Below are 23,269 nucleotides of genomic sequence, written 5' to 3'. Positions count from 1 at the left end.
CACACACACGTATACACACACACACATGCTCGCACACACATGCTCGCACACAGAGCAGGCTGCAATGATGTAACAGAGCTAACGCGGACGGATTGGAGCAGACATCTCTGTAAGCATGTTAGCAAATCAGCTTACAGGGTTAAAAATGGAAGAGCCATACAGAGAAACGTATATGAACTCATACAGCGGAGGGGAAAAGAGACGCAGCTGACCTCAACATTGACCCAACAAACATTCATTTACACGAGTGAAGCCGCTTCGAAGATATCAGGTGAACTCGATATAAGTTTTGAGCTTTTTATGTGTTTGCTGAATATTCGGAGCCATAAAAAGCACACTTACATGCAGCCGGGCAGAGACGCGCAAATGTGTGTACTTGTTATAAAAACAAATGACAGGGAGAGCCGTAACTACACAGATGAGATGCAGATCATAAAGCAGGAATTTGCAGGATGCTGGTGAGTGACTGACCGAATGGGAAATGTGAGTGATTCAATCTGAAGACAGACGGTACTCCAGACGGACCCTGAATGAGACGGATGAAGACAGGAAGCACCTTTACATAAAGCGAGGTCTCCTGGTTGATCACCCGGTCGTTACCATGGTGTCACCATGGCGACAGCCACTGGTGGGTGGCTTAACCTGATAACACCTACAAGATAGCTTTACCCATTCTCTCTCCTCCCTCCTGAACCATCTCCTACAGTGTCACATCATATTGTCTTTGTCTCCTTGCAGCATTCTCTCTCTCCCTCTCTCTCTCTACAATGGAGGAATGTAAGGCCTTCACCAGCTTCACTTACACAACATGAAATCATTCTCCTCGTACCATCAACCCACACAGCTCTCCACCCTTCTTTGCTTTCTCTATTCTTGCTCGTCACTTTCTGTGTTTTCTTCCCAGACAGGTGACCGATCAGAAGAATCACCTAAATAGAGAGATAAATAACAGATGCAGATGCTTCCATACAAAGTGTAAAGGTCACGGAGTATTAAAAGGAGAAGATGATGCCAAGGCCTTCGTAGACACCAGATTTAACACCTACAGCAGTTTTTGAATCAAACCTCGAGTAGAGCTCAGCGACATGCAGGATCGATGCCAAGTAATAGCTTTGTTTATACTCGTGCTCGGCGCCGTAGCGCGGGCCGCCGCAGGTGGCGCGAGAGCTCCGACCATGAACGGAGGCGTTTGTACTCGATGGGCTGTGCGCTGCATTATTCTCCGAAACGCCAGAAGGCGAACAAATATCATGAACTGTGAGGAATCAAAAAGACAACGATGTGCAACACGTAGATATGCCCAAGGACTGTAGGTGTAACCGGCAAAAAAAAGCCAAAAAAAAACAAACACACACAATGACGAGGAGGGATTGTAGTAAACTCATATCTCATATTCGCGGACTACTTTATTGCCTTTGTACAACACCTGTAAGGAAACAGGTCAAGTCTTACACGCATTATGAAGAAATAAAGGTTGAATATCCTGTAAACAATTTGGCTGCAAAATACATACTCAAATTAGGGCTGGGCGATAAATCGATTTAATCGATTAATTCGAATGTGTGCTTTAAGGCGATGTGTTTTATTGAAAATCGAGAAAATCGCCCCCACCCCTTTTTCCCGTAGTAGAGTGCGCGCGCATTGTTTACAAACTAAAACAATGGCGGCCAGCAGCTTCACTGCTGCCGCCGCCACCTCACAAAAACAACCCAGCATTTTGGAGACATTCACCAACTGTACTCCGCATGAGAAGAAGAGTGCCCGGTGGAAAGCCATCACGGATGCAGTCGCGATGTATATCGCAAAAGATATGGTGCCCATATACACCGTGGAAAAGCCGGGGTTTATTCACCGTCTCAAAGCTTTGGACCCCAGGTACGTGCTACCAAGCCGTAAACATTTTTCTGACGTTGCCTTGCCTCGGCTGTACAATAGTACACGCCAAAGGATCTCTGCGGAGCTGGAGGGGATGTCATTCTACTCCGCAACAACTGACCTGTGGTCCAGCAGGTTGACCCAGACACCGATCCACTTGACTGGTGGAAGCGTCACCAACTTAACTTTCCAAGGCTAAGTACTTTAGCAAAGAAATACCTCTCTGTGCCAGCTACAAGTGCCCCCTCTGAGAGGCTTTTCAGTGTGTGGGGGGGGGCATTGTTACATGCCACCGTGCATGCCTGAAGCCAGAGGTAGTAGACAGGCTTGTCTTCCTGGCAAAAAATATTTAGAAAAAACATGCACTACTGTTTAATACTGTTGGTTATGTTGTGAATGCACTTGATTTTGTTTACATGCACTTATTTACTGTGCAAAATATGTTATGTTGATGTTAGATCAGATGTTGCACTTTTGAAAATGTGAATGTTAAAGGGTCATATACATTTTATTTCATGCTGTGTTTGTATCAGTGTATTCAGTTAGAAAAGCTTACTGTAAAAAGTTACATTTGCACAGTTGTTTACAATGGAAGGCTACTATTTAATGCCATTTAATGTTATGTTTAATTAAATTTTATATTTAAATGATTCAGGCAAACAAAAGAGTGACCAAATACTTTTTGTATACTACAGGCACCTTTCTACAATGTTCAGGTTTTGTTTGCACTTTATTTTTATCAACCTACTTGGGAAAATCATCACAAAATAAAAGAAAAAATTGTTTTCAACAGCTTCTGTCATCTGCAAAAAATTTTGGGGGAAAAAAATCGATTTAAATCGTGAATCGGATTTTTTGTAAAAAAATCGGAGATTTTTTTTTTAGGCCATATCGCCCAGCCCTAACTCAAATAAAGATTTTTAAGACCACCTTGTTTCTAAAGCATCTCAAAATGAATTGGGCTTCTTTGTATAATCCCCACACACACAAAGTTCCCCAAAAAAACGTTTCCTTCCATTTGTCACCCATCTGTATCTCTACAGGTGAGATTTTGCCATCCATTGTTCTTCTTTTGCCTCACGTCACCCTTCACATTGATTCTGACTTTAACTTGACAGCTCAGGTAAGGTTATTCAATTACAATAGCCCCAGGTATTGGGGAGAGCAGTGGTTCATGCATTCATGCATAAACATCAATATGCAGAATGCATATCCGCAGGCAAACACTCATGCACACAAAGTCCACGTCCTGCTCGTCTCTCTCTGAGCTCATGATGTCAGAGATCTCACACACGAAGGCTTCACCAGTTTGCAAAGCGCGTGGAGAACTAGAGAGCGAGTATACCACTTCCCCAATGAGAGCATGTGACATGATACTGAAACCTCCTGGAAGCAGCTCCTATTCCAGATTAAAAAACATGTAGAAACAGGCTGCTCGTGCATGAAAGAGGGGAAACGGTCAACACACAAAGCATAAATGCTGCTTTCCAGTACGACAACAACAAAATTTGTTGAGCCGTGACGTAGTAGAAATTTGATTTGTAAAAGTACATCTGAGTGTGTACGATAGAGAGAGAGAGAGACAACAAGACGTTTTATTATAGGAAGTACAATAATACTCAATATTATCTGACACTAAGCAACCAACAGCAGAGTCAACAATCTGCTTTTCCTGAATTGTCATGTACACAACGGTGCCGAAACGCTTGTGGGATGGTTTTTTGTTTGTTTTAAAAACAAAAACAATGTCCGTACACGCTAGTGCTCCGTTAGCCTCACATGACACACTACAGTAACGTGACCCTGCTACCAACTCGTGCCATGGTGTGAACATGAGATGCAAGCAAACCCTCTAAACACGCTAAACACTGTTTGCACACGGTGGAGAGCAGGAAATTATTCCTCCCCGAGTACCACTCAACTCTTTCTAAAGGCAATAGTGTGTGTGTGTGTGTGTGTGTGTGTGTTGTGTTAATAAGTGCATTAAAGAGTATTGCTGCTCTCCAGGCCCTCTGCAGCAGTCAACAAATTATAGAGCGGGAAGCCTTCCTGTGGGGATATATTAGACCAGCTGTAGTCTGCTTAAGGTTAGCCACCGCTGTCAGCGTGGAGGCCTAACTGTATGAATGAGTTTAGGAGAGGAGGGTGTGTGTGTGTGTGTGGGGGGGGGGTTAGCCTGACTGGGGTCTGTTTAAAACAAGCCAGCTGGATCCAGTAGGCAGCCTGTTAGATCTACTGTAAACCCAAGAATGTAGTCATGCAGCGCTTTGAGAATACTGATCCCACACGACTCATGATTTTGTTGATAATTACTTGTAGGCGCTTTTCTCTCTGGCACGGCTGTCGATGTCTTTAAAGGAACGTTAACAGCCGTAAAATAGGAGACATATTGTTTATGTTGAGGCTTTGTTGAACAGCGTCGGATTTTATTAATTGGCCAAAACTGAGTCCAACCCCCCCCTGCTTTGCAAGCTCTTCGTGATTTTGCACATAAAGAGCTGCTGCAATTATTAACCCCCATTAGCACACAAATTCTATCACGGAGCCATTGTTTTGTTTTTAATTAAAAACACCCTGAAAATAACTCAGAATCTCTGTAACAGCGTTGCTGAATGCAGCTTCCTCAGATACCAAATGAGCTCACAGGGAAATAAACTCTTTGGATTTGTCAAATAGCCTCATTCTGAGTTCGGCACATTTAATACAATATTATAAATAGTTTTTCTTCCTTTGTGTGCGCACATACACACAGACGGAGCAGTTGCGTAACAGCGGCTGACTGATGATAGTCTGATACGAGAAACAAAGCCGACGGCGAGGGCTTGTAATCTCTGTGTGCGTCTGACAGCATGTGTGTGTGTGTGAGCATGTGTGTGTGAGCATGTGTGTGTGTGTGTGTGAGCATGTGTGTGTGAGCATGTGTCTGTGACCGTGTGTGTGTGTGTGAGCGTGTGTGTGTGTGTGTGTGAGTGTGTGTGTGTGTGTGAGCATGTGTGTGTGTGCGTCTGAGAGCGTGTGTGTGTGTGTGAGCATGTGTGTGTGAGCATGTGTGTGTGTGTGAGCATGTGTGTGTGAGCATGTGTATGTGTGTGTGAGCATGTGTGTGTGTGTGAGCATGTGTGTGTGAGCATGTGTGTGTGTGTGTGAGCATGTGTGTGTGAGCATGTGTGTGTGTGAGCATGTGTGTGTATGTGTGTGTGTGTTAGCATGTGTGTCTGTGAGCGTGTGTGTGAGCGTGTGTGTGAGCATGTGTGTGAGCATGTGTGTGTGTGAGCATGTGTGTGAGCATGTGTGTGTGTGAGCGTGTGCGTCTCACAGCGTCGGGGGTAGTAGTGCATTACTGCAATCAGGTTTTTTTTAGGTACTTTCTCAAACTTAAATTTGATTTCGGGTTTTTTTTTTTCGTTCCTCAAAATCTATTTGTGACACATTACTAACTGGGGACAAACAAACATAGTTGAGACAACCAACTGGCTACGTTCATCCCGAGGAGAAGGAGCTGAACTATGTCAGAGGATGCTGTCCTTTGGATGAAATGTGACGTATTTCTGCTTCAAATTAAACGCAGTGACGGTTCGCTTACTGTAATGTACGACGCTTCAAATCTTCACGTCATGAAACGTGCAGGCGATGCTTTTGTACCGATTGTAATCACTTTCCGTGCCGTCGTATCATACCAAGCAGTTTTCACGCATGTCGTTTATTTTCCGATTTTAAAGCAGAGTTAGGATGAGATTGTAGGCTGTCCAAATATAGCTTCAATATCAAGGCACACGACTATATCTGCCTGGCACAAACATCTGCATCCCTGAAGTCGGCGAAGGGATGCAACAGACCGCTTCACTGCAGTAATGATCTAGAAATAAACAGTAGGACCTTGACCCAGCTGAAGTTTGTGTATTATTAACTTTACCATCGTTATAGGGCACCTATCTACTGTGGCTTGTGTGTCATGGTTTGTTTTTCCCTGCTTAACGAACCGCGTGCGCTACACAAAGTTCAACGTGTGCAAAACATTAGGTATCTGTTGTTTCCATGAGGCACAAAGGTTGACAGTATATAAACTGTGAAATAAAGCAAGAAAACAAGTTAGGTATTCCTATATGTATTTACTTTATACCTACAAAATACCAAATACAGAGTCAAACCAAAGTTAGTCACCTGTGCTGTGTTGTTCCGTTTAGCGGTCATTGTGCATGGACTACTGGTCTTTCGTGCGATTACAGGAACCTTTCTCAAGGCTTAAGGAGCGTCTTTTAGGTCATTACGATATTCATTTATGTGTTGTGTGTATATTTATTATATGCTCATTTGTACCAGCGGGGAACAATATATCAGGAAAACACTATCGGTGGTCAATAGTTTCCTCAAAGACCAGAACATTTGATCATTTAACAGGAAAAACAAAGTCTTCTATCTGATCAGTTGATTCGTATAAAGTTCATGAAATGTCCTTGCTTATATCTTGCTCCACGATATCAAAGTAAAAAAATCACGATAATCAATGTTTTTTTGTACTTAGTACTTAGACAACTTACCGTATGATGTCATTTTAGGAGAAGTTAGCGATTTTTTGGAGATTTGCTTATTCTCGCTCAAACCATGCGTGTACTTTTAGTCGATCATTGCTCAAAGTGAACAGTGTTTGCTTGAAGGCCAGCAGGGCTCACACTACAACACGCTGCTCAGCAAAGCATTCACTGTCCAGATTTTGCAACAGACAAGACCAATCATCTAGAAAAGGACCAAAAAAAAACAAAAGCCCATTAAGACTTCACATGTCATCAATGTCTTCATAGTCGATCATTCATACAAATCCTTTCACAACTTGTCTGCTTTTGCCTCTACAAGCATGACATGTCATCTTTACATTGAGAGTGATTGAGTTCCATCATGTGTCGAACGAGCAAACAACTGGCCTTTTCACAGGGGCTGTGTTACAGAAACACAGACGGCAAGAACCTGGGAGCTTTAAAGCCATGATGACGTGAAAATAATACAGTGCGAGGCTGTATTCTGCTCAGCAGTAAACGGCACACGGACAGAGGCAATGACTACTTGGGGAACATAGTGGAGCATTTAACAGCTAACCAGTCTCATGAGTTGGTGGAGAACAAAAACAGAGATAACAAAGAGAGGAGTGAACTGGACTTAATCTGATAAAGTGGCATAAACTCAAACTCCAAATGGACGATAACGTTGCTCCGTAACTGCTGGATGCGTAAATGAAAAACTAAGCACCTTCCAATGTTGGTGGTAACTCAGTGAGCAGCCCGTTCACTGGACATAAAACACAGACCTCCCTCTCTGTTGCTGTCCTCTACTGAGGCCATTAGTCATGAAAGAGAGGATCTCCTGTAAAAAGGGATCGTAAAGGCCGACACCACATACCTTTCTCCGATGCACTCTCTGGTGCGTCATGCTAACTTCCGGTGGCTGAGGCGGCTAATGGCCGCATTACAGCTTTATTAGTGCTGTTAAATTCAGGCGTCTTTCCTTCAGTAGGTCATAAAAACATCCTGTGGCCGTTGAACTGCATGAACGCAGAGGTAGCGCTCCACTTTCAGCTCCTCTGCAAAAACGTATAATACATATCTGTGCCACAATTGTTCGGGAAAACTCATGATTTGACATTGAGGATTTTTGTTTCTTAAGGTCTTCTTTTTCAGACTTTAACTCGGACCCTGAATGTGTTGGACGTGCAGCAGTGAACGTCAGTATCCTACCGCTGCAGTTAAGACTCTGGGTTTTGGATCCAGGAGAAAATGGACAAAACTCCCTTCAGTTTCTCTCACAACTATCAGTCATACGTCTCATTACACGGCTGCCCCATCGTACCTCATATCTCTCTCTCTCTCCAAGCCCCTCTTCCTTTCGTACTGTCATTCAACAAGACCTCTCCTTTGATAAGCCGACGTCCTCATCGCGAGCGTGAAACCACTCGGCTCCTCTTCTCCCCTCCCTCTCCTTCCTGTCACCAGCGTGAGAGGCAGCTTCCTGCGCTGCAGCCGGTACTGTACCTGACAGCTCTCTGCTCTCTGTCCTCTCTCTCTCACTCTCTCTCTCTCGCTCTCTCCCCGTTTGCAAACAGATAACCCTTTAATCCATCAGCTGCTTCTCCTCGTTCCAGAAACAGGCAGAGCTGCCTTTCATGCTGTCATCTCCCCTCCTGGTCTCTGCTCTGAAAACTCGCTTGACTCTCGCACACACACACACACACACACACACACCCAGCGCTGCATTCCTCTCTCCTGACAGACGCCAGGTAGGCGCCTTTGATCGCACCTCCTCCCTTTCGCTTCCTCTCTGTGATCGGAGCTTTCACAAAGAGGTTGACGCAGGTTTACCTCGCACGGCATCCTGCCGCCTCTCCCTCTACTCTTTGTCTCGCTTCTTCACATTTCAAAATGGCTGTTACAAACCCCCGGGGACAAATGAATTAACGTGCCAAATGTGAGCCGAAACTGAAGTTAATTACTGCACAGTGCTGTACTGACAATTGTTGACTGGATGAGAGTTTAATTGATACTCTCATATCTAACTCTCGGCAAGAAAGTGAATCAAAAGAAAATGTATTTCCAAAATGATTCCTTGGACATAAAACACAGGCGGTTTCAGCAGGTGAAACAGCGCGAGTGGATTAATTAATAAATCAATAAAACCCACAGTGGTGATCCTGGCTTAGGTCGGACTAAACAGGTCTGACGGGTTAGCTGTTTGAAGAGACGATCATCTGAGATCACACCGGTCTGCTGCACCGCAAGTTCCTCATTTCTGTTCTGCTAAACACAGACATGACAACTGATGCATGGGCACACTATTGAAATGCTTTCATATTTGCATCTGAAGAAATAAATAACACAAACAGTCCATGATACAATCTCTTACAGTGGAGTATTTTGTCTTCCCACTATTAATGCCAAAACAAGTTATTAGTGGTCAGACTTTACATTACAGTCTTACATATGTATCTAAACTTGTTACTATTGTTTGTTTTTATTATGCGTTTCTGTTTGGTTAAGCATTCTTTTGTCATTATTTTTATGAATGCAATCACAAAGGACAGCAAACTAGCGATTTCACCTTACAGTGCAACTTGTTTCTCTGTGCAAATGACAATGAAGCTGTTGACTTTTTTTTGTTCCAAGTTTGCCATATCACCTCAAAAGTGTAAATGTTCACAACTTGTTTCAGCTGGCTACTCATGGCCAAAAATCCCCGGCTGCAGCCGGTTGAAATCCTTTTTCTTTGGCATTCTTAACATCTGCAAACCCCCCTCACCTGTCCTCATCTATGGAAACTACTGAGAACGCACAGTTTGCACTCGTAACCTAATAAGGTGTTGGACAAAAGTACAGCCCACCTCCACCGCAGATACCGTACATGTAGTGTGAGGTTTGAAAACACGTCACATTTACTACTGCAGACCGGTAGATTGTACAGTATATCCACGGGTGTGAAGCAGCACACCACTAGCCACCATTCACACAAACACATACACACATACTGTAGGGGTGTAACGGTTCACAAAACTCACGGTTCGGTGCGATACAGTGGAGCCACGGTTCGGTACGTTTCGGTACAGTCGAAAACTATAAATGCCAGAGAAATGTACTTGATTTTAAAATATATTTATTCATTACAACTAACATCATGAAGTTATTCTTTGACTTTGAACAATGATGGCACTATACCTGAGTGACCCATCTTCTGGGGTGTCTTCTTAGCAACACATAAGCATAAAAAACAAAAACTGCTCCTTAATGTTATGTAGTATTGTTACTTACATCTTGTATTGTTACTTACATCTTGCAAAAGAGATTTTTAATCTCAATGGTACTACCTGGTTAAATAAAGGTTTAAAAAAAATAAAAAATAAAAAGATTTTATTAAAAAATATTTTTATTCAAACGTATTGTTCGGTTCGTCATGCGTACCGAACCGTGAGCCTCGTACCGACCGGTTCAATACGAATACGCGTACCGTTACACCCCTAACATACTGCCATCTAGACTCTTCCCTTCGTCTGTAAGGAGAACAAAAAAAACAAGAAGAGGATGGAAACGGTTTCACTTGATTAGAGTCCAGCTCGGGTTAGGCGCCGCTGTCCTCAGCTCATCAGGGAGAACAAAACACTGAGTGACATGATAAAAAAATGAAAGGAACAAGTGGGAAAAAGACCAACAAACAGGAAGATTTAACAGCGAGAAGAGAGGAAAAAGACAAGAGAGATTTACAGAGTCCTGTACCACACATCACCTCCAAAGTGCTGATGCTGTGCAGGCGCCATGAGAGCGATGACGAGGTCTGATGCTACAGGAGGACAGAGGAAACGCTGACATAGTTGGAGGCGAGGAAACGAGGGAGGAAACGAGAGAGGGGAACTCAAAGGGGGAACAAGGAAGGTCAGAGAGGCGCGGCGAGGAAGAGGAAGCGTGAATGTGAAATCCACTTAGTTCCTTGGGTCATCCGCTAACTACTTGGCGATTTACAGTCGCACACATTTGCTCGCATGCGAGCAATAAACACAAACATCAAAAACACTCTGCTGAGGCTCTGCTTTTGAAGCTGTTGGGACGAGACGTGAAAATGCTCTCGTATACGCTTCAATCGATTCTCCTCTGATCCCTCCGTCAGCGTCTAGACCGCCTGTCCCCTTCCCCCAAACACAAGGCAAGACATGAGATAGAGGACGTACGTAAAGGGCATAAAGAAGTATAACGCACTGTAGTCGATCTAGTCGAGCTGACGTTAGCAGCACCGGAGCTAACAGCTAACATACGGAGGCTCCGTTCAGGTACATTACGATGAATTCATGCTCGATACAGTAAGAAATTAGTATTGTGAGAAAATGCATTTTAAGGTTATCATGATGCGTTCAAATGCAATCTTGTAAAATGTTTAAATAAATTCAATTGTTTGAAGGAGATGTTTTCACAGCAATATAAAATAGAAGTTCGAGAGAGAATCATGATCTGGATAACTTCCTCAATCAATCTACAAGCTCTCCAACACATGATTATGGATCACATGATACATGACACAGATTCTCATTTCGGATCTCAAGCTCGTTAAACAGCGCAGTGCAGAGTTACATGATGTCCTGAAAGAAGACATGTCAGCAGTTAGCAATGCAGTTTTAAATCGGTATTACGCGTTGTTTGAATCGGCACTGGATTGTGTTTTGTCTGAATTTCCGTGCGGTTCTGTTTCCTAAATTCAACAGGAACTGTCCTGCCTGATCTTCTATATTCTGTCTGTTCAGGCTCTGGGGGGGAAAAGAAATACAGCTACCGGCAGAGACTCAAACCCAAAGGCCAACCGGCCACGTGTCGGCGTGCTGCTGGTGTGAAGGGACCACACAGAGGGTGGATGATCCCTGATGATGGCTGTGATGAAAGGACCTCCTGTCCTCCACCTCCTCCCATTTGCTCTGCAGCAGCCCTGTCTGCTCCCTCCTCCTCCTCCTCCTCCTTCTCCTCACTTCCGTCACAGTGCGTCTCGCCAATGTGATTTCCTCCCCCGCGTTTTCCCGACCCCCCAGTAAGCGAAAGCCCTAGAGTCAAGTAAAGCATCCCAAAGCCGTTCTCTCCCTCCCAAGAGAGTCACACACACTATGTGGTGACCTCTCCCCCCTCCCTCCTTACCTCCTTACACTGTTTCTACCTCCTCACCCTGTCAAATCCTCTTTCCTAGGTGGTCTTCCCGGTGTGTGTAGCCGATGCCCTGCAGCTCGGATTAACTTGATTTGTAACCTTTCCGGTTGTGCTTACGTAGCACTTCTCCGTGTTGTTCTTGTGTGCATCCTTGACATTAAGCATTAGAGCTTTGATTATTGAAATATATTTGTTATTTACACCTTAATTGATTTAATGCAGCTGGCTCCCATTCAAATTTAGAAATAACTCTTGTGAAGAAAGTGCTGCAATGCTGAAATGATTACTCATTGATCAAAATCTGTTTACAGAGAACAATTCCGAGAGTTGATTAATCAGTTCAGCCACTTACTAAAGTGAACTCACTCACAGGTTCCAGCTTCTAAGACGTGAGAATGTGTTGCTTTGTATAATATTGAATAGGTTTGGGATTTGGACTGCAATCTGGAGTTGTGCTCTGGGAATATTCATCAAAAAAGATAATCAACAGAGTTATCAATTAAGAGGAAAGTCCTAGGTTGCAGCTCTAAAATCAACAGACTTGCCGGCTTTCCTCTTTGTCTCGCATTTACGATGAAGGGTTTTGCTGGAGAAAGACAAATGTAACTCTGTTCAGTGAAATATTTTCTATCTGCCATGATCCTGTGTGTGATACTGCTGCTGCCAGGTGTGTGTTCAGCCTGACATGAAGGATTGTGAGTTGAGAAAAACATTTTAAGAAAACAAAATCCATGATTCAAAGTGAATGGTTGGTCGACAAATCCAATTCTGAACCTCAAATCCTGACGAGTTGTTGTTTTTCTAGATGGTTTTCACACAATTGACGAAGCACATTGCAGTTCCAAAACTCATTCCCTTTCCATTACTATCTTTGTCCCCGTCCTCAGATACTATAAAGGCTCAGCAGACATGGAAGAAACTGATGTAACATGAGAGAGAGAGAGAGAGAGAGAGAGAGAGAGAGAGAGAGAGAGAGAGAGAGAGAGAGAGAGAGAGAGAGAGAGAGAGAGAGAGAGCATAGACATCACAGTAGAAAGGAGAAGCGGCTGGGAAACAGCATTTACATCCAAAAACACTGCGTTGTCTTTTTCTCCCCCAGAAAACAGCACAGCCCTGCAGTCACAACTCACGTAATGCCGTGTGTGTGTGTGTGTTCTAGGTTCTACGTTCACATTTAATAAAACTGACATGAATTGAATAAATGATCCCGACAGACACAAACAGTGTGCGGCTGTCTGCGTCTGCAGTATGTAAGACGTGCATCTATGGGGGTTTCCCTTTTTGTTTCCCTTTTCATTGTTGTCTTGTTAGAGATCTGAGCCACTTGGTATGTTTGTGTTGTGCGCAACAGGAAGAAGGCAGCCTCAGTGGAGGAAGCCGCTTACACAAGCAACAACAGGAAGCCAGGACGAGTAGGGTGGCGGCTGGGGACCCAATCAAGATCTTTGGCAAACATTGTTCCACTCCAAGGCAGAAAAAAAAAAAAGGATATGAATACAGATGACATAACCAGCCAAGGGGTGGTGTTTAGGAGGTGTTGTGCTGTCTGCCATAATCGAGATGTTTACAGCCATGCTAGATGTTATAATTCCTCCTCATGAATCCACCTGAGTTCACAACAGAGTGCCTGCAGATAGCTTAAAGGTCAAGACCACTTTGAGAACGAAGCACACTTTGGCGTCACAGATTAAGCCCTGTGTATGAAACACTGTGACATTTAGATTAAACATTAAAACAGGACCGCTGTACCTGCAGCTCTGAGCCTTAATGGTTCGAGTGAGCCTTTAAAACACTGTACTATGAACTGGAACTGCACCGAGATCAGCTGACTGAGCTTTTCTGTGCCATTCTGTTCAGCTGAACTTAGCTGAAACGTGCCTCACACTCGTGACAAAACATCCAAGCTTTTCAAACCCACTCACCTTCGACTACAGAATGTAAGATCAAAAGATCTCTGGCACAGAGAAGCCACTCCACCAAGGGATGTGTAATTACGCTAAACAATAGGTCGATATCTGATGACCTCTTTGTGAGTCACAGCTCTGCTGGTTCCCTAAAGATAAACCACTGCTTCCTCATTACAAGAAACCAAGAAAGAAAAGAACAAAAGCCTTCGATCATTCTAGTGCAAGGTCCAATGCTTCATTACTGCTAGCTCATTCAGATCGCCTCAGACACACACACACACACACACCAAACCCCTGCTGGGATCATTAGCGATATTCACAGTCAGAGTGCTCCATAGCATCAAACATGCAATGACAAATTTGTGCAAGACAGCATGAAGGCCAAATATACCCTCTCTCTATGCTCGCCTTTTCTCTCGATCATTCGCACACACACACACACACCTTCCTGTCTCTGGCTGTCGTTTCTATCTTCAACTCTTCTGCGACTATTTCCCACCGACATCTCTGTTTGTGTCTGTATCAATACCATAACAAAGATGAAAGAGGCTAACATCTCCCTATTGTTACCTCTGACATCACGACAACGTTTCAGCAACGAGCCAAAAGCATTTCCTGACAATCGTCTTCCACACTTTCCATTTCCAGCTCACAAATGCAAAGATGTGTGCAGCAAATACACAGGAGTTTGTCTGTGTACATCTAGTGTAAGGTTGGCAAAAGAAGTATATTTACACTGAAGTGGCAGAAAAAGGATTTAAAGTGGTTAACACAAGCAATAAGTTTAGGTATAATCACCATATGAAGAATTTTGCAGGATTATTGGTGTCTACACAGACTGCTCACAAACCTCTGAAAGCTTAGATACTGAAGCTGGCTCACATTACCAGCTGAGGATTAAGGCTCTAGTTTAGTTAGCGCTCGGTGAATGTGACACACAAGCTTCCGGAGGCCGACCTCTGGAGATGGTTGATGGAAGCCTGCGGACCTGCTGGTTCCTTCCTCGGATTTGGAAAGTTTGTCCTCACGACACGAGCCTCCTGGATGATGAAACGATCCTCGAGGTTTATGTTATGGTCTTAAGTTTTAATTATTCAAACTTTGTTTACTTGGGAATCAGGTTGTCCAACATGTTGCCACGGCGGCTGGCTCTCAATACTACACCACCCATCAAGTTTAATAATGGATTCCTCATGGCAAGCAAAATGCCAAACATGTTCTGGCTGCAGCTCCTCAAATGTCATGATTTCTTGCTTTTTGTTCGTTTTATAATCACACAAAATTCAATATCTTTAGGTTTTGGACTGTTGCTTGGACAAACCTGAGGACGTTGAGCAGTGCTCTGGAAATTGTGGAGATTTGTTCTTTTTTTCCTGACATTTAGAAGAAAAACCACAAAAATAAACAGATAAATTGGCTATGAACATATTCATGAGTTGCAGCCCCTGTAGCTAAAACAACATGAAGAGACGGGTCAAATATTCCGCATTGCTGAGATGGGAATACAAAGGTAATTTTCAAATCAACAGCCTCAACAGAGTACACGTCTGGGTTGAAGGCATATATGTGCGCGGTCTAGAGACCAGCTGATCCCGTCGGGACAGCCAGCCGATGAGGCCTGACCTTTGGATGACTGCTCCGTGGCTAATGGCTGCCCTGTCTGGGACCCAAAGAGTCTCAACACTGCTCCTCTAATTCCCCCCCGGTGCGTATTCTCTGTCTGACTGCGCCGGCACATGACGTTGGAATATTGGGACGGATTCGGGGACCCATTTATAAATGGCAGCCTGTCCCGAAATGTATCAGGAAGAGGGAGAGTTTATTCTTGTTAGCTAGCTGCCCAGACGCACACACACACACACACACACACACACACACACACACACACACACACACACACACACACACACACACACACACACACACACACACACACACACACACACACTGTGCTGGCAGAGGCGAAGCTTTAATATAAATGTCCCTCGGCTGGAAATTGTTTCCAGTGCAGCTGAAAGGCTCCTTTTAGTGAGCTAGTCAAACACGACCCCTCCCCATCGCTTATTTCTCCTCCGCACACTTGCACTCTACTTCTACTCAGCACTCAGACGGACGGGGAAATGCAGTGTTTGCACTTGAGAGCTTTTGTTTTACATCTATTTAAATGGCATGCAGGAAAATGACAGCGAATGGAAAGACCCCCATTAGAAACACATTATCCAAAATCGGAACACATAACCCAGGAACTCCCGGTCTCCATTAATGAGCCACATTAGTTCACATTGATGAATGATCTGATGTGGCAAACGTCTCGCTTCACGCAAGTGCCTCAGTTGATATGAGAAACGCAAATTAACACACGGTTGCTTTCAGTGACAGAACTTCATCAAGTAAAGTGAAGTGAGCTTTCGTGCGGCCGTCCGTGTTCCTCTCTGCGTGTCACTCTGCGACCCATCTCCTCAACACAAGTTTCTCTTCCTCCTTTTCCGTTTCTCAATTCCGCCAGCACGCAGCTTCCTATGACTGTCATTTCTTCAGTATGAGGAAGCAGGAGCTCATCTTCTCCTTTTTTCTTTTGACAAAAGAAGTTGTTGTTGTGCTCATTTGGTTTAACTTGAGAGTCAGGACCATAAGCTAACACGATGTCTTCGGTGTGGTTTCTGAGATTTGGCCACCAGAATTATATCCCGAATTGTGGACAAGGCTTTCAACAGCATCATATTGGAGATGCATTTTGAAAAATATAATCAATCAAAACAAAAGTCAGAGAATTTCCTTCACTTTTGGGTGTCTGGTAAGACTAACAGAGATTAGCAGATAGAGACACCAGATACAAGGGACCCAATGGGACAGTGCCACGACGCCATTGTGCGTAAAGCGAGGACCTTTAAAGCTCTAGTTGGTGTCGTGGGTGTTACTCCACGGGCAAAGCCAGCAGCGAACACGTCACACTAAACAGGAAGAAGCGGTTGTGCTTCGGCTGGTTTCTTTTTTTCCGCTCCATGCAAATGTGCACGCGCATAAACAAAACACGCACACTTCAGAAGTGGCACACAGACTCTAGTCAGGACTTCGGCACTCGCACCCACTCGTCTGTGTCGTGCTCTGACTCTGTAACACTGGGCATCAACATCTGAAGAGCGTCCTCACTTCTACTTCTGTCCTGAGGTTTTTTCTGCAAAAACCCAATGATCAGGAATGAAGTTATTAGCGCTGTGAATTTGGTGCTCATTACATGGCTTTGTCTGCTTCTGGGATATTAATGTTCAACTGCATGAGGTCATGCAGCATAGAACAAGTGCCCATTCACTGTCACGAGAGATCGGGACCGGAATCAACAGTGTAGACCAGAGGTTTACTCTTGAACCAGGGACCTCTGGAGCCCCAAAAAAACAGTGAAGTAGTTCAACACATTCCTCCGCCTGAGCAAAGCCATACCTGCCAACAGTGACTGCTGAAAGGAAGGGGGGGGGGGGTCCAGCAGGATAAGCTCTTATCCCAACACGCACCGGTTTCTTTTCTTAGAAATCTCTGAGTCACTCACAGAACTATTCAGTCTTCTAGCCGGGCGGATCAGAAATACAAACACAACAAAAGGAGATTCGGTCGCACTTTCAAGCCTCGCGAGTGAAATCTAATAGCGAGCTTCACCCTGAAGATGTCATCTCGGTGGTTATTATAGTTCGCCTGGTGAAATGTGTCTCTTTTTTTATTAAAAAAAACAAATTTACTTCCATTGGCTTCTATTCAACAGAAGATATGTGTCAACTGGAGGAGTACATGGCCACAAAGAGAACACACAGGAAAATAAATGAAATTGGGTCTGTAGCAGCATCCTCGTAGTAAAAACACAGAATTCAGCATCTTCTGAATCATCTGACAAATCCTTCACAAAACGCTCTTGTTGTGCGTCACGCGTGCGTCATACATCGCTATTAATCCGATGTCAAGTCGAGTTGAGACCCGTCAATGCCTGTAAGTGAAGTATATTGCATCACAATAATAAAACCTGAACTTCAGCAAATGAGGTATGTTATACAGCAGCCTTGCAATATAGTAACATACCTACACAAGATATTCTACCAACACCGGCTGCCTTTTCTTCTTGCATCATTGAGACCCACCGAGATCAAATACGTGATGGCACATAGACAATAGGCATGTACAGCAGGTGTCCTTACTCATACAGGACATCACATGGACGCACATGCCACACCGAACAATACACAGACAAACAGTTACGTAAGCGACCACTGGATGAGAGGTTCTCCACAGGACTTCCTGTTGGTGTGGCAGACGTGCATCAATACAATTAAATTGATTCTACACAATCGACAACATGCTAATGCTTGATAATACCAGCAACTGTCACCCGCAAATATGAAATGCTTTGCAATCCTTCTTAGAGAGACAAAGCACAGCCTCACAGCCAATCAATGTGTGTTAAACATCCATTCATTTCTCTGTTATTATTCACCAACTGTTTTGTCGGTCAAAATAAGACATTTAAAAGACATCACCTTGGGCTTTAGTCATTATTTTTGACTATTTTATAGACGAAATGATTATCTAGGTTTAAAAATAATCATTAGTCGCAGCCCTAAATAACAACCAATAAAGTCACGATATTTTTTCTAGCTTAAGTTATACGAACTTCATTATTATTGTTTCCGTCAAAGGACACCAGCAGCATTGCCCGACATTAATAGTTGACCCCACCGACCCCCCACCTGGTGCAGGTGCTGCTTGGCTAAATGAAGGAATGATGAGGGTCTGAGAACGGAAATATTGGAGGCATTTAAAGGGTTAATTCATTCTATCGTACCTCCTGATCAACACGTACTCACCACTGCACAAATGACAGGGTTTCATAAATACTACCCACAGAGTGTGCAGGAGTGTGTACGTGTGCTAACGGTGTTTATTTCAGGATCAGATGTGTGCCTGTTCAACTTAAGTAAACACTTCCGAACAGGAGGAGAAGTCACAGAGTAACTTAGTTACCACTTTGGGCTTTGGCGTCGTTAATGGTTAAGTTATTAACTCATGTTTTATACGTCAGTTATGAGAACAAAGACGCTTTGTTCTGACAAGTTCTTGTTTCTGAAGCTAGAAAAAGGAAATTTGATTTTAGAAAACTTGTGAGTTTCCAATTTCAAGCAGACATCTTCAAATGACTTGGGTTTGCTTTCCTGACCAGCAGTTTATCCACATTTGAGAAGCTTGAAACCACTTCATTTTTGGCAATATTACATTGAAATAGTTGCAAGTAATGAATTAATTGACCAAAAGTTTCCGTGGATTCTCAACACAAGACCTTTCTGACCCAAAAGTTCTTCATATTAATGTATGAAGAACATTTTTTTTATTCTTCTCCTGCTTCTGTGCTACTCTCTTGTCTCAGCTTCGTCGTTACACACCAACCCATCTCCTCACGCTCCAGACTTTCAGATCAAAGCGTCTCGCTGTTGCCATGGGAACCATTTCTAGCCCCTGTCAGCACTTCTGAGGTCCACCCGGAGTGAGGCAATTAGCCCCCCCCTCCCCTCCATCCTTCACTCTTCCTATCCCATCCTCCATTCTCAAGAGGCATGACTGTTCCTTCTCTTTCTCTCAGATTCATTCACGCACAATGTTTGGCACCGGCAATCTCCTCCTACTACTCGCTCCCACTCTACACAGCCTTTATAAGTGTGTGTGTGTGTGTGTGTGTGCGCGTGTGTGTGTGTGTGTACACTTGCTCATTCCCCAGACAGAGCAAGAGTTGATGGAGGGAAATAAAACGAAGAGTGCATCTGCTGCTGATTTCCACATAGCACGAGTTTAAATGCACACAGCTGATATTTCCCCCAAATTTCCTCGGGGACGGAGCTAGTTTGATGTATAGATTGAGCTAAGCCACAGAAGAACAGCCACGCTCTGAAGATTTTCCACTGGCAGTAATCCTGAAACGTCTTACTCGTGTGCAGAACTTGACCTTTTGTGTTTCTGCTGCAGGCATGTTAATAACATGAGCCTGAAGGAATAAATACACCGTATTAAAACAATGCTTGAGAGTCGGCAGTTGGAAATATTATTACTTTGCCGTTGAACTTTATGCCCCGACAAACGGCTGAGCTATAAACCAGCTGGCAGGGAGTCAGCTTGTTGCTCAAAGACACTTCAGCAGGGCGGCTGGAGGGCGTCTACCAAACCTCTCTGAATGATTATCGTATAACACACAAGAAAAAACACCATAAGGACGATAAACTGACCCATAACACTGCAACTAAAGGTCCAAATACGAAGCCTCCCACATACACAGATAGTGACGGCACAAACAACTTTATAAACCTTTTGTTATTTAGCTACCAGTCATAAGAGGTCAGGGAATCCAGTCCAGGGAATCCAGTCCACTGAAAGTCTTTGCGATGCGCTATACTTAGATGCTTTAGCTTCGACCGGACCGCATGTACGTAGAGGCCGGCTCACCTCTAACTTCCACACGGTGTTATCCCAACGACATCATGGACCTGCTTTTCAGGGGATCAGAGTCTTTGGACGCAGGAGTACAGGCAGAGCTGGGTTAGCTGATCTCTGCGTGGAGGGCCACATTGCGTGGTTTATCCTTTCTATACATAGAGCCGGAATTAATCTTAGAGCGAAGATGACAGACAAGAGGGTGAAATGTCACGTCTGAGAGCGACTGAGCCCTGTTAAACTCATTTCACGCGGCTTTTAATTTGCTGAGTAGCTCGCCCAACGAGGTGCTGACATAGATCTTTATGATGAGAGTTCATAACACAGTCAGTAATCTAGAATAAAGTCATAAAAGGGTGGTGTCTTTGGGAGGGGGGGGGGGGGTAAAGTCACCTGATGGTGACCACAGACTGAAAGGTCATAGTTTAGCCTCCTTTAAAAGCACCACTACATCAGTAGGTGGGACATGATGGGGTTGTAGTAGGCAATTAAATGACCGGTCACTGTGCACTTCAGACCGGCAGAAGAGCACCTCGCCTTCTGCTCAACTGGAACTGTTTTGTAATCCATCGCAGTGAGCATCAGCGACTAACTTTATCTTTTATTACTGATACGATTACTTTTCCAGTTACTCATTTCGTCCATAAATTATTATTTTTTAAACACAAATGATCCCAAAGCTCCGGTTGACATCTTCAAATTGTTTGTTTTACCGACCAACCAATTGTGTTCGATACACAGCTCCATAAAACAGAGAAAACAGGAAATCCTCACGTTTGAAAAGCTGGAACCAGCTGACGCTTGCTTGATAAATGGCTACTTGTCATCAAAACTGGCAATAAATCGCCTCGTTCAACTTATTACTATATAACGTCACCGCTTCACCTCGAATGAACATCAAGTCTGCGTTCATTTAGTCAGACTTCCGTTAACATCCTGATGCAATTCAGTGGAAACTTTCACATCTATCCGGGAGTTAAATGTCTGGAGTCATGTGACTTGGTGTTCACTGTGATAGATTACAGAACATGAAGATGTGTCGGTAGTGTGCGTATACAGTTTATTACTATAGAGAAATCAATGGGAGCCAATGGCTACCTGGAACTACAGGAAAACTTACAAACACTGATAAGAATAAAGTTAAAATGCCAGTTTCCTTTCCAAGTTGCACTAAGATGTTACATTGTAGTTCATAAACAAAATGTCACACTGGGTCTGTAGTGTACAGCGATGTTCTCAAATAAAACTAGAAGAACACTCTCAACCCTCTGAGGAAATGAATGGATGTAAATGGTTAAGTGTGAAATCCTCTCACCATGTCCGCTGGGGTGCTGCTGCCCGTCATCGTGAAGGTTCTCCTCGGAGGGTTTCACTCTCACACACACACACACACACACACAGAGTCACACGAGACAAGGAAGCAAATATCTCCTCTTTTCGTCTCGCTTGTAAGAGCTCAAACAAACGTCGTTGTTGTTGTTGTTTGGGTTTCGTTCAGCAAACAAAAACACCACGTAATCCCGGTGACTTTCTAGTCGGGATGTGTTACGACGCTTTCTTCCTCTCTATTGGACAATCCGCCCGTTGATCATTTCCCACACAAATTGGGACATCTGCAGGTTTGGTTAATGTGAGAGGGACACACTGTGGACCCGAGGGCCTCCTCCGACCCACCAAACATCAAGAATATCCGGCTTTAGAAAAAGGTGCCTACGCCATGCGAGAAAAAAGCCCAACACTGCTGGCACATCCGGACACGGATCGTTTTTCTCTCTTGGTGAAAAGGGAACAAACAAAAAAAATCCGCAAGGTTACCGGTTCCTCTGATAAACTTAAACACGTCCGCCGGTCGGTGCGAAAGACGCGTCACGCGGCGAAATCTGTCGGTCCTTCTCTTTAAACCGGGAGTTAGTTGTGATTGTTGTGAGCCTAATGTTACTGCGTCGCTGTACCTTTACGTTCAGCTGTCAGCCGGCCTCTCAAAACTAACGCCAGTGTAGCAAAGGAAACACACGTGGGACTTCCGGTTGTTCATTACAAAATAAAACCGCTTTGAGCTTTCTTGTGCAGTATGCGCATTCTTCTTTTTTTAAAGCTTTTTGCTGATTGTATTACTGCACATAGTACAAGTATGCCTTCTGACCACAAGTGCAAAAAAGCAGGAAAGAGCAGATAGCTTATGCATGGGATAAATAGAATCGGCCTGTATAGAATAAAACGTATGGGTAGATATGAACACCCTAAGAAATACAGTGTGGACAGTATGAACAGTGTGAAATGAATATGCTAAGATGTATTACCTTTACAGTATGGACAATATACAAAATATATTGTGTAGGTACATGTAATGGCATATACTTACATGTAGGCCTACTTGTAACTACATATTTATGCATCCAATAATGGTAAAGAATACCAGAAAAGTCGATATTCTATGTCGATTTCTGTATCATTGATACTCTTACGCCATAGCACTGTTCTAAAAGTGGGGGGACATAAATAAAAGAGGTGTAAGGTTGGGTAAAATGGGAGCTGCATCCATCCAACTCTGCATCCTCAAAAGTAAAATATTTAGAATATTCAGCGGTTAGGTTCTTCAGATGATCACATTATCTTAAATCAGCATTTTCTTTCTCAACGGAACAAGCAAAGTACAAAATATTTGGCTCGCATGTGACCGACAGCCTCCAGGAAGTATTCAGATCATTTGCTTAAAGGAAAGTACCTACAACTCTCTTTAAATAAACTGGTCTGCTCACCCTCACTCTTATAATCCTCTTCTGTCCTGCAGGCCTCAGACTGCAGCGTTACCTCAGTTTTCTTTACATAAGTAAAGGTACAGAAATATTGGCAACAAAATGTAGTTACATTATCAAAAGTTTGAGCATGCAGGGTCGCCCTGTCGGTGCTACATTATTGTATTATTTAATCATTATTATTGATGAACATAAAACATAAAGACAATACATTTTGAAATGAAAATGTTATTTATTACAACATGGTCAATACACTTGATAGAAGGCATCGTGTTTAAGGTGTATTTCGATGTTACATTTTAAGAACATGTTTTATTTTGAAGTCGGAATTACTTTATATCCGGGTTTATTGTTTCTCAACGTGCTGCTTGATGCAGCCCCTTTAAGAACATGGCGGCAGTCCCCAGATGGGTGGTTGAACAAGGAAGAGAGTGCTGCAAGTAGTGGGAGCATGAGTGGGAGAGAGTGCCGTTTAGGCTGGAGGAATGACTGCACACACACACCCCTGAGAAACAAGCAGCTGTAAAAAAAAATAAAAAAAATAAAAATAAGAGGCTCAGAGAGGTGAAGGGGTGGGGATAATCAATGCCTTACTGGGGAAATAAGAAATTCATGA

General features: G+C 43.6%; 1 protein-coding gene across 1 annotated transcript in view; it reads right to left on the bottom strand.

Moving 5' to 3' along the window:
* Nucleotides 1–21,849, bottom strand: part of ubl3a (ubiquitin-like 3a) — a 28,737-nt gene extending 6,888 nt beyond the window's left edge. Inside the window, exon 1 of the mRNA XM_079282987.1 lies at nucleotides 21,213–21,849. Coding sequence (XP_079139113.1) covers nucleotides 21,213–21,242 — 30 coding nt within the window. The 5' untranslated portion in view covers nucleotides 21,243–21,849. The remainder of the gene's footprint in view (nucleotides 1–21,212) is intronic.
* Between the last annotated feature and the right edge of the window lie 1,420 nt (nucleotides 21,850–23,269).

Source organism: Melanostigma gelatinosum (genome assembly GCF_949748355.1).
Source record: "Melanostigma gelatinosum genome assembly, chromosome: 14".
NCBI classification, from domain to species: domain Eukaryota; kingdom Metazoa; phylum Chordata; class Actinopteri; order Perciformes; family Zoarcidae; genus Melanostigma; species Melanostigma gelatinosum.
The sequence above is the reverse complement of the archived record's forward strand: the minus strand, read 5'-3'. Positions and strand labels throughout refer to the sequence as shown.